The sequence below is a fragment of the Taudactylus pleione genome, unplaced genomic scaffold, assembly GCF_031769625.1.
Source record: "Taudactylus pleione unplaced genomic scaffold, aTauple2 ptg000378l, whole genome shotgun sequence".
NCBI lineage: Eukaryota > Metazoa > Chordata > Amphibia > Anura > Myobatrachidae > Taudactylus > Taudactylus pleione.
In genome coordinates, this window is record NW_028284779.1 from 8,551,010 (window position 1) to 8,565,006 (window position 13,997).

The window sequence follows — 13,997 nt, forward strand, 5'->3', positions numbered from 1 at the left end:
ACTTTGGGGTGAGTAGCGAGTGCCTGGTGCGCCTTAACTGCAGCGTGGTCCTCCTCTCCTTCTTGTTGTAATATGGTGGTGATCCGGAACATCATGTTTGTACGTGAGATTACAGACTTCAGATTGAGGTTTTGCACTGGATATAACAGTATTTATTCCCAAGCAGCCAGCGCTTATGGTTTAGATGGCACGATGAACCCATAACTATTTATTTTGGGGCACCATATAATAATGAGTCTTCTTACCAGCGTCATATTTTGTTTAGTATCGCAGTGATACTAACGAATATGCCTTTGGAGATCACATTGGGGCCAGAGGTACCTGGCAATCATGGATGGTGAGTCTCTAGACCTCCATCTTGTGGTGGATATGGAATGGTTACTGAGCAGGGAAATCCACATTAAGGACAAATGTCTGAATATACAGGAGAAGCAGGATGACATATTTCCTTACACTGATGTCGTGACATTAAAAGGTGTGTAGAGATATGTTCTTTAATGTTTTCATATACTGTATTAGGGTTTACATGCCTTCCTTAATCTAAAGGTGTTTGAAATTCTATTCATGCTGTTTGGATGAGAGTTGGCAATTCTGTTGTTTCTGGCTACAAATTCAGACAACTACATCCTGTGTGACAGGAAGTCAGGCGTGCCATAGAAACTAGTGTCATGCGGTGAGGTCAATGGCTGGGTAGACACACATGGAGATGGGTCTGAGCGTTGGTAACCTGTCTTATCCCCCTACTCACTGTGGGCTCTATTTATTAGCATTATTTTTATTAAAATAAAGTGAAAAAGGGTGTTTTCACACCCTTTTCACATTATTTTAATTTCACCTAAACTACTAAAGGGCAATTGGAGTAGAATTCGTAAAATTCTACTCCAACCCCTAATTATCACTTATTTTTAGTGAGCAGATCGCATTTCCCATAATTGTAATGGGAAATGTGATCTGTCTGCAAGTTATTAAAATAAATTGTGAAAAAATACCGGGGTAAGCCCTGTGATAATAACGCCACCAGGAGGTGGCGTTATCCAGGGTCTCCCCCGGTTACCGGACTCCTGCTCCGCTCTAATGGGCAGAGCAGAGCCCAGAGCCGGCCTCAGTAATTAGCTGATTCACTGTAAATGAAAAAAAAAAAAAAGTGTAATTAAGGGAGGGGGAGGGCTGCGATCACGGGGGTGGGGCTTAGCTACGGTCGTCGGCGCATGCGCCGGCACTTGTCACAGTATTTTTTGCAAAAATACTGTGATAAGTGTGCGGAGGGGATTCGCAGGGACAGAGCTTTATCGCAAGCTCTGTCCCTGCAAGGGATTTTTAGTAAATCCCTGTGATATTGCCTGAATTCACAATGCGAATTTAGTCCGTAATATCACACTACAATCTGCATTACAAATGCGTATTGTAGTAAATAGAGCCCTGTAACTCTCCACTCACTATACTAAGCTTTAGTGTCCATTGATTCTCCTACCTGCATCACTGTGTCTTCTCTTGCTGCTGCTGACTGGGATCCAATCTCTAAACACAGCAGTGCACTTCCTGGTCACATGACACATCCATGGTGACCATTAGTGCTCAAGGCACGCCCCCATACTCAGAGGCATGCCTCTATTAGCTGGTACTGTGCAGCTCACTCCCCATGGTGTGGCCCCGCCCCCAGCTCTGCAAGCAGTGTCTGTGACTATACAGAAGTGACGCTGTGCTGTTGCTGCCTCATCTCTCATCTTCCTGCAGTCCCAGGGAGCTCCACAAAGCTGGTGAGTGATAAGTAAAAATGATTAAAATAAACAAGGAAGATGTTTTAGAAGTTATAAAAATGATTAGAATAATACAGAGAAGATATTTATATCAAATTTCATGAGTATGCCTCCCCTGCCTGCACATCCCTGAAAGAAACATATTCCCTGCGTGATTAACTTTGGTGTGTTATACTGTATTTATCACACATGTATACTCTATATCTTGTGTTACTAATACCTTCCTTCAAGATGATGCTCACATTGTAACTTGCATAGTTGCTAACTTTATGTAGCTGAGCACTTTGGGGGCAGGGCAGGGCTCTTCCCTTCATTAGGCCCCATCCCTGTTGCGGCACAAGGTCTGAGATGGCATGTCTGTGTGTTGGTCGGAGCAGGGCTGGAACGGCATGATTCGCCTTATTTTAGCCCACACTTGCCTACATTTTCCATCTCCACTCCAGGAGAAGCCCAGAAAGGGGGATGCAGCTGTTTACTTTCGGGGGCGGGGACGGGAGCATATGTCATTAGGCCACACCCCCGCCATGGCAAAATTCCGCAATTCGCTGGTCCATCATTAAGCCTCGCCCTCTCCCCCATAGACTGGTGATTCCCGTTAATATCTCCCCCATTCTGTCCACTTCATTAGCAAGTGGGAGGGATGCCTGAGATATGGTCACTGTTCTGGGGGGGTGCGGGGGGGTTACCCGAAAAATCGGGAGCCTCCTGCACCATCCAGGATAGTAGAGAAGTATGGTTTAGCCCAGCCCCCTCCATACACATTTGTGATTCCTGGCATTATACACTAGGAAGTAGACAGGATGAGGGTGATCCACACACTCTTCCTGTACAGTATACAAATATGATTTGGTTTAACACTATGTATCAGGATGGCAGACTACTTTCGCAGGTCAAATGCTCAGTCTTGGTGACCCCAAGCTCTAAGTTCCACCCCAGCAAATATGCCTTTTACCTTCCCTGAGGAATGCTCTAAACCTTCTAAAAAGGACAAGAGGAAGTGTCGCCCATAGCATAGGTCCCGACTGTCCCACATTCAGCGGGACAGTCACGTTTTTCTAAGACTGTCCATCCCACGGGCCGCAGTGTCCTGCGGTATGCGTGTGTGTGTGTGGGGGGGTTTGGGAATTGGAGGAACACACACTGGGTAAGCAGCGAGAGAAGAGACGGCATCTATTCACGTTGCAGGCGGTGGAGCCTAGGGGCAGCCTGGCATCTCAGAGAGTGCTGGGCACGCCCGCACAGTGACGCGACTTGGGGTGCTGCAAGGCTCCTCCCACTTTCCCCAAGCTCCACCCATCCTGCCATAGCAACCAAATCAGCTACCGTTTTATGGAATGTACAAGATAAATGATAGATAAATCTGACAGGTCGTTATTGGCAAAACCTCCACTTATCCTCATTAGAAGGTTTGATACATCTCCCCCCGAGTCTGAGAGTGAGTGACAATTTATGACGCACTCCTATTATATTATATTGACGCAGACATACAGATGTTGCTCAATTTGCGGCAAATAGCCCCTCTTGACAGGCCAGGTCCCGGGCGACACGGATACTTCGGGCGTCTTTCTCGCTGAAAAAATATCTTATTCGCATAAATAAAACAACTGAAAGTGACAAAACTACTCTGCTAGATGGCATAGTCTGAAAGTGTGGCGTGGAGCGGCCCCGGCTTCTCCTCACGCCGTCCTCTTCTGCTCTGCTTCGTCGACAAAAAAAAAACGATCCACCTCTGAATCAATCGCTTTGTGCTTTAGGTCCTGTCACACTGAAGTGGTAGAGGCACCACGTAGGTAGGTTATCTCTGGATTTCCAGCACATTGGAATCGTGTTTAGTGAGTCTTTTGTAAAGGAATAAATAGGCCTGAGGATTACAGCTGAATGCTCCAGCTTACTGCAGTACAATAACATTATAATGCGGATCTGGGTGTCTATTCTGTGGGGATAGTCTGAGCTTTTTTTGTTACGGAAGAGGCAGCGCACCCACGTACTGTATACACTCCGACTCTGGTACAGGGATTCCTCCTCACACAGTGACAGGAGCTGGCTCAGAACCAATGATGACTCAGAGCCCAGATATGGGAAGAAGCCCGGGGTGAGGCTGCGGCTTCTGTGCATTTCCCAACAGCAACCAGGTAATCTGTTTTCCTGGGTAGTTATCATTGTAGCATCTGTCCTCTGTCTTGTAGTAGGTGTGGGGCTTGCCCATTAAAGGATCATCCTTCGGGAGGAGGGGATCACTGGTAACACATCCTGTGTAACAACAACCTGTGTTGGTTTTACGGAGTCGCTTGATAGATGTACTGACAACTCCTAGGTGGGTGTCACTAGCATCTCAGGCCAGGTTGTAGTGAATTGCTGGATGTTCTGCATATTACAGTCGTGGTATAGGATGGTATAGTACTGTCTGTTAGACTGATTTATTTATATTATTTATAATTAATTAAGTTTTAGTTATGCTAATGTTTGGACGTGTGATTTATTACAGGAATATAATGGCACTAGTAGTGGAGTATAAAGGAAGCAGTATAATGGCAGTAGTATAGGTGTATAATGGCAGTAGTATAGGTGTATAATGGCAGTAGTATAGGTGTATAATGGCAGTAGTATAGGTGTATAATGGCAGTAGTATAGGTGTACAAAGGAAGCAGTATAATGGCAGTAGTATAGGTGTATAATGGCAGTAGTATAGGTGTACAAAGGAAGCAGTATAATGGCAGTAGTATAGGTGTATAATGGCAGTAGTATAGGTGTACAAAGGAAGCAGTATAATGGCAGTAGTATAGGTGTATAATGGCAGTAGTATAGGTGTACAAAGGAAGCAGTATAATGGCAGTAGTATAGGTGTACAAAGGAAGTAGTATAATGGCAGTAGTATAGGTGTACAAAGGAAGCAGTATAATGGCAGTAGTATAGGTGTACAAAGGAAGCAGTAAAATGGCAGTAGTATAGGTGTACAAAGGAAGCAGTATAATGGCAGTAGTATAGGTGTACAAAGGAAGTAGTATAATGGCAGTAGTATAGGTGTACAAAGGAAGCAGTATAATGGCAGTAGTATAGGTGTACAAAGGAAGCAGTATAATGGCAGTAGTATAGGTGTACAAAGGATGCATTAATGGCAGTAGTGTAGGTGTATAATGGCAGTAGTATAGCTGTACAAAGGAAGCAGTATAATGGCAGTAGTATAGGTGTATAATGGCAGTAGTATAGGTGTACAAAGGAAGCAGTATAATGGCAGTAGTATAGGTGTACAAAGGAAGCAGTATAATGGCAGTAGTATAGGTGTACAAAGGAAGCAGTATAATGGCAGTAGTATAGGTGTACAAAGGAAGCATTAATGGCAGTAGTATAGGTGTACAAAGGAAGCATTAATGGCAGTATAATGGCAGTAGTATAGGTGTACAAAGGAAGCAGTATAATGGCAGTAGTATAGGTGTACAAAGGAAGCATTAATGGCAGTAGTATAGGTGTATACAAAGAAAGCAGTATAATGGCAGTAGTATAGGTGTACAAAGGAAGCAGTATAATGGCAGTAGTATAGGTGTATACAAGAAGCAGTATAATGGCAGTAGTATAGGTGTACAAAGGAAGCAGTATAATGGCAGTAGTATAGGTGTACAAAGGAAGCATTAATGGCAGTAGTATAGGTGTACAAAGGAAGCAGTATAATGGCAGTAGTATAGGTGTATAAAAGAAGCAGTATAATGGCAGTAGTATAGGTGTATAAAAGAAGCAGTATAATGGCAGTGGTATAGGTACACAAAGGAAGCAGTATAATGGCAGTAGTATAGGTGTACAAAGGATGCATTAATGGCAGTAGTATAGGTGTACAAAGGAAGCATTAATGGCAGTAGTATAGGAGTATAATGGCAGTAGTATAAGTGTACAAAGGATGCATTAATGGCAGTAGTATAGGTGTACAAAGGAAGCAGTATAATGGCAGTAGTATAGGTGTACAAAGGAAGCAGTATAATGGCAGTAGTATAGGTGTACAAAGGAAGCAGTATAATGGCAGTAGTATAGGTGTACAAAGGAAGCAGTATAATGGCAGTAGTATAGGTGTATAATGGCAGTGGTATAGGTACACAAAGGAAGCAGTATAATGGCAGTAGTATAGGTGTACAAAGGATGCATTAATGGCAGTAGTATAGGTGTATAATGGCAGTAGTATAGCTGTACAAAGGAAGCAGTATAATGGCAGTAGTATAGGTGTACAAAGGAAGCAGTATAATGGCAGTAGTATAGGTGTACAAAGGAAGCAGTATAATGGCAGTAGTATAGATGTACAAAGGAAGCAGTATAATGGCAGTAGTATAGGTGTACAAAGGAAGCAGTATAATGGCAGTAGTATAGGTGTACAAAGGATGCATTAATGGCAGTAGTATAGGTGTATAATGGCAGTAGTATAGCTGTACAAAGGAAGCAGTATAATGGCAGTAGTATAGGTGTACAAAGGAAGCAGTATAATGGCAGTAGTATAGGTGTACAAAGGAAGCAGTATAATGGCAGTAGTATAGGTGTACAAAGGAAGCAGTATAATGGCAGTAGTATAGGTGTACAAAGGAATCATTAATGGCAGTAGTATAGGTGTACAAAGGAAGCAGTATAATGGCAGTAGTATAGGTGTACAAAGGAAGCAGTATAATGGCAGTAGTATAGGAGTATAATGGCAGTAGTATAGGTGTACAAAGGAAGCAGTATAATGGCAGTAGTATAGGTGTACAAAGGAAGCAGTATAATGGCAGTAGTATAGGTGTACAAAGGAAGCAGTATAATGGCAGTAGTATAGGTGTACAAAGGAAGCAGTATAATGGCAGTAGTATAGGTGTACAAAGGAAGCAGTATAATGGCAGTAGTATAGGTGTATAAAAGAAGCAGTATAATGGCAGTAGTATAGGTGTACAAAGGATGCATTAATGGCAGTAGTATAGGTGTACAAAGGAAGCATTAATGGCAGTAGTATAGGTGTACAAAGGATGCATTAATGGCAGTAGTATAGGTGTACAAAGGAAGCAGTATAATGGCAGTAGTATAGGTGTACAAATGATGCATTAATGGCAGTAGTATAGGTGTACAAAGGATGCATTAATGGCAGTAGTATAGGTGTACAAAGGAAGCAGTATAATGGCAGTAGTGTAGGTGTATAATGGCAGTAGTATAGCTGTATAAAGGAAGCAGTATAATGGCAGTAGTGTAGGTGTATAATGGCAGTAGTATAGGTGTACAAAGGAATCTGTACACCTATACTACTGCCATTAATGCTTCCTTTGTACACCTATACTACTGCCATTATACTAAGGAAGCATTAATGGCAGTAGTATAGGTGTACAAAGGAAGTAGTATAATGGCAGTGGTATAGGTACACAAAGGAAGCAGTATAATGGCAGTAGTATAGGTGTACAAAGGATGCATTAATGGCAGTAGTATAGGTTTACAAAGGAAGCATTAATGGCAGTAGTATAGGTGTACTGTATAAAGGAAGCAGTATAATGGCAGTAGTATAGGTGTATAAAGGAAGCAGTATAATGGCAGTAGTATACGTGTATAAAGGAAGCAGTATAATGGCAGTAGTATAGGTGTACAAAGGAAGCAGTATAATGGCAGTAGTATAGATGTACTGTATAAAGGAAGCAGTATAATGGCAGTAGTATAGATGTACTGTATAAAGGAAGCAGTATAATGGCAGTAGTATAGGTGTACAAAGGAAGCAGTATAATGGCAGTAGTATAGATGTACTGTATAAAGGAAGCAGTATAATGGCAGTAGTATAGATGTATAAAGGAAGCAGTATAATGGCAGTAGTATAGATGTGCTGTATAAAGGAAGCAGTATAATGGCAGTAGTATAGATGTACTGTATAAATGAAGCAGTATAATTGCAGTAGTATAGATGTACTGTATAAAGGAAGCAGTATAATGGCAGTAGTATAGATGTACTGTATAAAGGAAGCAGTATAATGGCAGTAGTACAAGTGTATAAAGGAAGCAGTATAATGGCAGTAGTATAGATGTACTGTATAAAGGAAGCAGTATAATGGCAGTAGTATAGATGTACTGTATAAAGGAAGCATTAATGGCAGTAGTATAGATGTACTGTATAAAGGAAGCAGTTTAATGGCAGTAGTATAGATGTACTGTATAAAGGAAGCAGTATAATGGCAGTAGTACAAGTTTATAAAGGAAGCAGTATAATGGCAGTAGTATAGATGTACTTTATAAAGGAAGCAGTATAATGGCAGTAGTATAGATGTACTGTATAAAGGAAGCAGTATAATGGCAGTAGTATAGATGTACTGTATAAAGGAAGCAGTATAATGGCAGTAGTATAGATGTACTGTATAAAGGAAGCAATATAATGGCAGTAGTACAAGTGTATAAAGGAAGCCGTAAATTGGCGGTAGTATGGGAGTAAGGTAATAGTATATTGGCAGGAGTGTAGAAGTATAAAGGAATCCGTATTTGGCAGTAGTGTAAGGAGTATAAAGGAAGCAGCAGTATGGGACTAGTAAGGTAATAGCATATTGGCATGTTGAAATCCCGACGCCGGAAGACCGGCAGGAGTGACTATCCCGATAGGCGATTTAGGTAAGTTCAACTTACTCTGTCTCCCCCCTAACCCTCCCTTAGGGGTGCCTAACCCTAAGCATCCCCCTGGTGCCTAAACCTAACCCCCCCATCCCTGCAGCCTAAACCTAAGTCTCCCGGGGTTGGTCCTAACCCTAACACACCCCCCATAACCCCCCCCCCCCCCCCGGCTTACATTCGTTCGTTCGGTATGCCGGGCGTCGGGCTCCCGGCATAGGGATAATGATAGGCCTTGGGATTAGACAGTCAGTAAGCCGGCATCCAGCATTTCGACCGTCTGCTTCCTGACTGCATCCCGCAATAGGAATAGGATTCCTATTGCTGCTACTTTTTAACAGGAGTAAATAGGTGACATAATAATGGCAGTCGGGTACATAACACGCCATTTTGGGGACCAGTGATCTGCTCTTGACGGACCCAAATGGTTTTACTGAGCGTGCTCGGGTACCAGTGCATGTGCAATGAGACCTAATCTGGAAAGTCCTGGAATGCCCAGAAAGGTAGAGCAGATGGACCTGCATGGCCGAGCCCCTCTCAGTGCCAGGCACATTGCATGGCCGAGCCCCTCTCAGTGCCGGGCACATTGCATGGCCGAGCCCCTCTCAGTGCCGGGCACATTGCATGGCCGAGCCCCTCTCAGTGCCGGGCACATTGCATGGCCGAGCCCCTCTCAGTGCCGGGCACATTGCATGGCCGAGCCCCTCTCAGTGCCGGGCACATTGCATGGCCGAGCCCCTCTCAGTGCCGGGCACATTGCATGGCCGAGCCCCTCTCAGTGCCGGGCACATTGCATGGCCGAGCCCCTCTCAGTGCCGGGCACATTGCATCGGCCGCTTCACTGATATAAGCCAGAAACATAATTTATTAATTATTGGAGTATTTCACTCATAATTTCAGCATTAACATCGCAGAGCTATTTATAATTGATTTGACCTAATATTAGATCAGTAATGACAGCGGGCTATATTAGTATTATATAGTCACACCTTGATAAGAGATGAACCAACCATTTACACACTAATCATTTATCTATTCTATACTGTATTTATATTGTAATTAGGCCAGTAGATCTGTAACGCATATAGGGGTCTATTTATGTACAATGGGCCTGATTCAGCTTTGGGAATAGAGTGCAACATTGCAGGTAACTCTTTGCCTGGACAAACCATATTGCAATGCAAGGGGTGCAAATACATACATTTTTTTTTGTATGCAGGGTAAATACTGGCTGCTTCTGTATGTAGCCCTCAAATACTGCACAGCTTTATTATAATTTATTAATTTAGATGACATTTTGACCCGGTCCCTCCCAAATCTAGATCTCTCTACACACGTTACATCTGCCCCACCTGTAATGCAGCATGGTATTACCAAGGGGCACAGTTACCTGCTCTTTCTTACTCTATTCCCAAAGCTGAATCAGGCCTAATGTCTCTAGTGCAGTAGTAACTAACTAAACTAGTTATCGCTGCAATTCATTAAATTAAATTAAATCTGTCTTGTGAATGAAAGCGATAATACGTCCCCAATACAAAAGCTGACGCTGATAGGGTAATGCTATCATAAGGCTCAGTGGTAGAGACCTCTTTAAAGTGCACTGTGCACGCACCGGATGGAGACCCCACGCCTCGCTGTAATTTCCCTGCATCACGAGTCTGTAAAACGAGGGATGGAAGAGCAGCTAATCTGTGAAATTTAATAATGAAGTATATCTGCCCCCCACCCCCACCCTGCAGCCCCCAGATCTCTCACTAACTGTCTCCTCTTCTCTTCCAGCGGGCAAGATGATGCCTTTCGGTGGCATAGCGTCTAAGCTAAAGATCGATCGGCTGAAGGCATCCGGAGTGGGGTCCCACGAGTGTGCTGTGAAATACCTGAACCAGGACTATGAGACCCTCCGCCAGTCCTGTCTGGAGAATGGGACCCTGTTTGAGGACCCCCACTTCCCAACTGCCACTTCCTCCTTAGGATTTAAAGAGCTAGGTCCTGGCTCCAGCAAAGTGCAAGGGGTGCGGTGGAAGCGGCCATCGGTGAGTGTGACAACGGGGTCTCGGATGTGGCTAGAGGGCGTATAAGCCCCACATTATATAATATATTGTCCACTGTGATATAAACCAGTAAGAGTCCAGTGAGCCCTCATCATAGTGACTGGGAAATTGCAGCCAAATGTCTCTAGGTTACCAGGTGTCGTGGAACTACAAGACCCAGCGTACAGGGCCCTGTAGTTCTGCAGTGGTTGGAGAGGGACTTGTTAGGACTGCTCTTTTATAATCTTTCCAAGCCTCCCACGGATCAAACGTCGTCCTGAAAAGGTTTATTGTATAGAGAAATGGCTATAGGGCCTGATTCAGCAGCGTAAGCAATAGCGATTACGGACGCAGAGCGATTGTTTGCCATTGCACATACGTACAAGCTGCACTGCGGGTGCTCAGCGATCACATTGTGATTACAGACGCACAAAGGAATCCAAGCCAAGTGAGCGACAGGATGTCAGCATTTGGGGGTGGTGACAGGGCAGTGGTCCGAAAAACACCGGCGTATCTGTCTGTATGAACGCCGATTCCTGGGAGTGCATAAATTAGCCACTGCGATAGCACACGCGGCATGGGAGCTCTCTGCGTGCGAGGAGTCTTGCAGTTTCTGCGGCTGGTCACACCTGGGGTAAATGCTGCGAGGCGGCCTGATGTGCGACGATGGTACCGATGTTTATGCAGAAAAGCAACATTGGACGGATATGAGAAGGCCGCAGTGGGCATCCCTATGCCGGCTGTACCTTGGCAAGCATTAGCATATTTTCGCAGCTGTGTTACGTACGATATCGCAGCTGCGATCACAATGGCGTAGGCTGCTGAATCAGGCCCTTATTACACTAAAGACATTCTGTAAAGTGTTAGACACAAGATTAAACCAAATGCTGCTAAAATCTGTATTTCTGTAGTCAGCAAAATGAATCTTAACAAATATAATAAAGACTGTAATTAGACAAATGTCAGCTTTCACTTCATTTATGTTTATTTTGCTTTGTGGTTTTTTTTGTCTAACACTTCACTTTTCTATCATTGTTTATTAATATGGTATTACTATGTTCCCTCAGCTTTGCGTAATGAGTTGCAGGTTGGGGTGCTCCCCCGGCAGCAGTGCCGGTTGGGGTGCGCCCCCGGCAGCAGTGCCGGTTGGGGTGCGCCCCCGGCAGCAGTGCCGGTTTGGGTGCGATCGATGTTAGGGGTCCCGTGTAATGTTCTCCTCTGTGTTCCTCCTCAGGAAATAGCTGGGGATCCGCAGTTCATTGTTGGTGGAGCTACCAGAACAGACATCTGTCAGGGAGCCCTAGGTAAGTCTGTCAGAGCCGGTGATATGTATCGGTCACAACATATTATCAGTATATGCTTCATGAATAATAATATATCTAAAGGGAAACTCTCCGGCAACATGACAGTATATATGCATGGTGTACCCTATGCTAGATCACAAACTGGTCATCTCTGGCCACAGGGGGGCTCTGTTCCCTTATAGTCAATTAGGCCAATTGAAAAAAAAATAAAAATCTGCTTCCAAACCATCTCTTACATCACTGGAAGTGCCATTTACCAGACCCAGATTCTGATTATATCCTCGTAGGTTCTAAGGCATGATACTGGTTAGAGTGATCTTGGCTCTACATGGGGGCCTAGGTTGGCTAATGCATGGTTCTGGCTGGACCTCACACAAAGGATTGCGTTTTGGTGAGCAGCTTCCAGGAGAGACTTGTGCCGCTGTCTCTTCTCCTAGTAAAGTAATCATGGAGGCATTGCCAGGTGTGAGGGCACCTCACTGCTCTGTTATGCCAGGCTGTGACCTCCTCAATGGCACTTTATTATAATTGGTGGCAGTGGTTTTATACCAGGCAGGATGGCAGCTGGTCTGTAATACTGTAAGGGTGACATCCTGCCCAGCATAGTAATACATCCTGTGTGGCCTCCTGTGCACGATGGAAATATCCGATCACTGAGGGGGAAAGAGACAACATTTCACTTTATCAGAGGAGAAACTTTTTCTGACACTAATCAGGAGAATAGATCCTTAAGGCTGATGTTTAATCTTTATTAGCCAATCAACAGCATGGGTTTCTGTTCAGAATAAATTAATATTTGTGTCTGTTATGAATCATTGGGGCAGATGTATGAAGCTCTGGGAAGTGATAAAGTGCAGAGTGATAAACGCCCAACCAGTCAGCTCCCAACTGTCATGTTACAGGCTGTATTTGAAAAATGACAGTTGGGAGCTGAGTGGTTGGTCCTTTATCACTCTGTACACAGATATTTCTGGGCCCCCCCCTTGACCCCGACCTCTTGCCGATGCCAGCAGTGACAGTCCCCATATTATGCCCCCAGTTGTAAGACCCCTGTAGTGCCACCAGTAGTAAGCCCCCTGTAGTGCCTCCATATTATGCCCTCCCAGTAGTAATGCCCCCAGTAGTAAGGCCCCTGTAGTGGCTCCATATTATGCCCCCAGTTGTAAGACCCCTGTAGTGCCCCCAGTAGAAAGCCCCCTGTAGTGCCCCCATATTATGCCCCCCCCCCAGTAGTAATGCCCCCTTTAGTGCCCCCAGTAGTAAGGCCCCTGTAGTGGCCCCATATTATGCCCCCAGTTGTAAGGCCCCTGTAATGCCCCCTGTAGTGCTCCCATATTATGCCCCCCCTAGTAGTAATGCCCCCTTTAGTGCCCCCAGTAGTAATGTCCCTGTAGTGGCCCCATATTATGCCCCCAGTTGTAAGGCCCCTGTAGTGCCCCCATATGAAGCCCCCCCCAGTAGTAATGCCCCCTTTAGTGCCCCCAGTAGTAAGGCCCCTGTAGTGCCCACATATTATGCCCCCCCAGTAGTAATGCCCCCTTTAGTGCCCCCAGTAGTAAGGCCCCTGTAGTGGCCCCATATTATGCCCCCAGTTGTAAGGCCCCTGTAATGCCCCCTGTAGTGCCCCCATATTATGCACCCCCAGTAGTAATGCCCCCAGTAGTAATGCCCCTGTAGTGGCCCCATATTATGCCCCAGTTGTAAGGTCCCTGTAATGCCCCCATATTATATCCCCCCTAGTAGTAATGCCCCCTTTAGTGCCCCCAGTAGTAAGGCCCCTGTAGTGGCCCCATATTATGCCCCCAGTTGTAAGGCCCCTGTAGTGCCCCCATATGAAGCCCCCCCAGTAGTAATGCCACCTTTAGTGCCCCCAGTAGTAAGGCCCCTGTAGTGCCCCCATATTATGCCCCCCCCCCAGTAGTAATGCCCCCTTTAGTGCCCCCAGTAGTAAGGCCCCTGTAGTGGCCCCATATTATGGCCCCTGTAATGCCCCCTGTAGTGCCCCCATATTATGCACCCCCAGTAGTAATGCCCCCTTTAGTGCCCCCAGTAGTAAGGCCCCTGTAGTGGCCCCATATTATGCCCCCCCAGTAGTAAGCCCCCTGTAGTGCCCCCATATTATGCCCCCCCAGTAGTAAGGCCCCTGTAGTGGCCCCATATTATGCCCCTGTAGTGCCCCCATATTATGCCCCCCCAGTAGTAATGCCCTCTTTAGTGCCCCCAGTAGTAAGGCCCCTGAAGTGGCCCCATATTATGCCCCAGTTGTAAGCCCCCTGTAATGCCCCCTGTAGTGCCCCCATATTATGCCCCCCCCAGTAGTAAGCCCCC

General features: G+C 45.2%; 1 protein-coding gene across 1 annotated transcript in view; it reads left to right on the forward strand.

Annotated features, from left to right (window-relative positions):
• CAPN11 (calpain 11) overlaps positions 1 to 13,997 on the forward strand; it is a 77,582-nt gene that overhangs the window by 35,269 nt on the left and 28,316 nt on the right. Inside the window, exons 3-4 of the mRNA XM_088445376.1 lie at positions 10,115 to 10,368; positions 11,600 to 11,669. Of these exons, the coding sequence (XP_088301502.1) occupies positions 10,115 to 10,368; positions 11,600 to 11,669 (324 nt within the window). The remainder of the gene's footprint in view (positions 1 to 10,114; positions 10,369 to 11,599; positions 11,670 to 13,997) is intronic.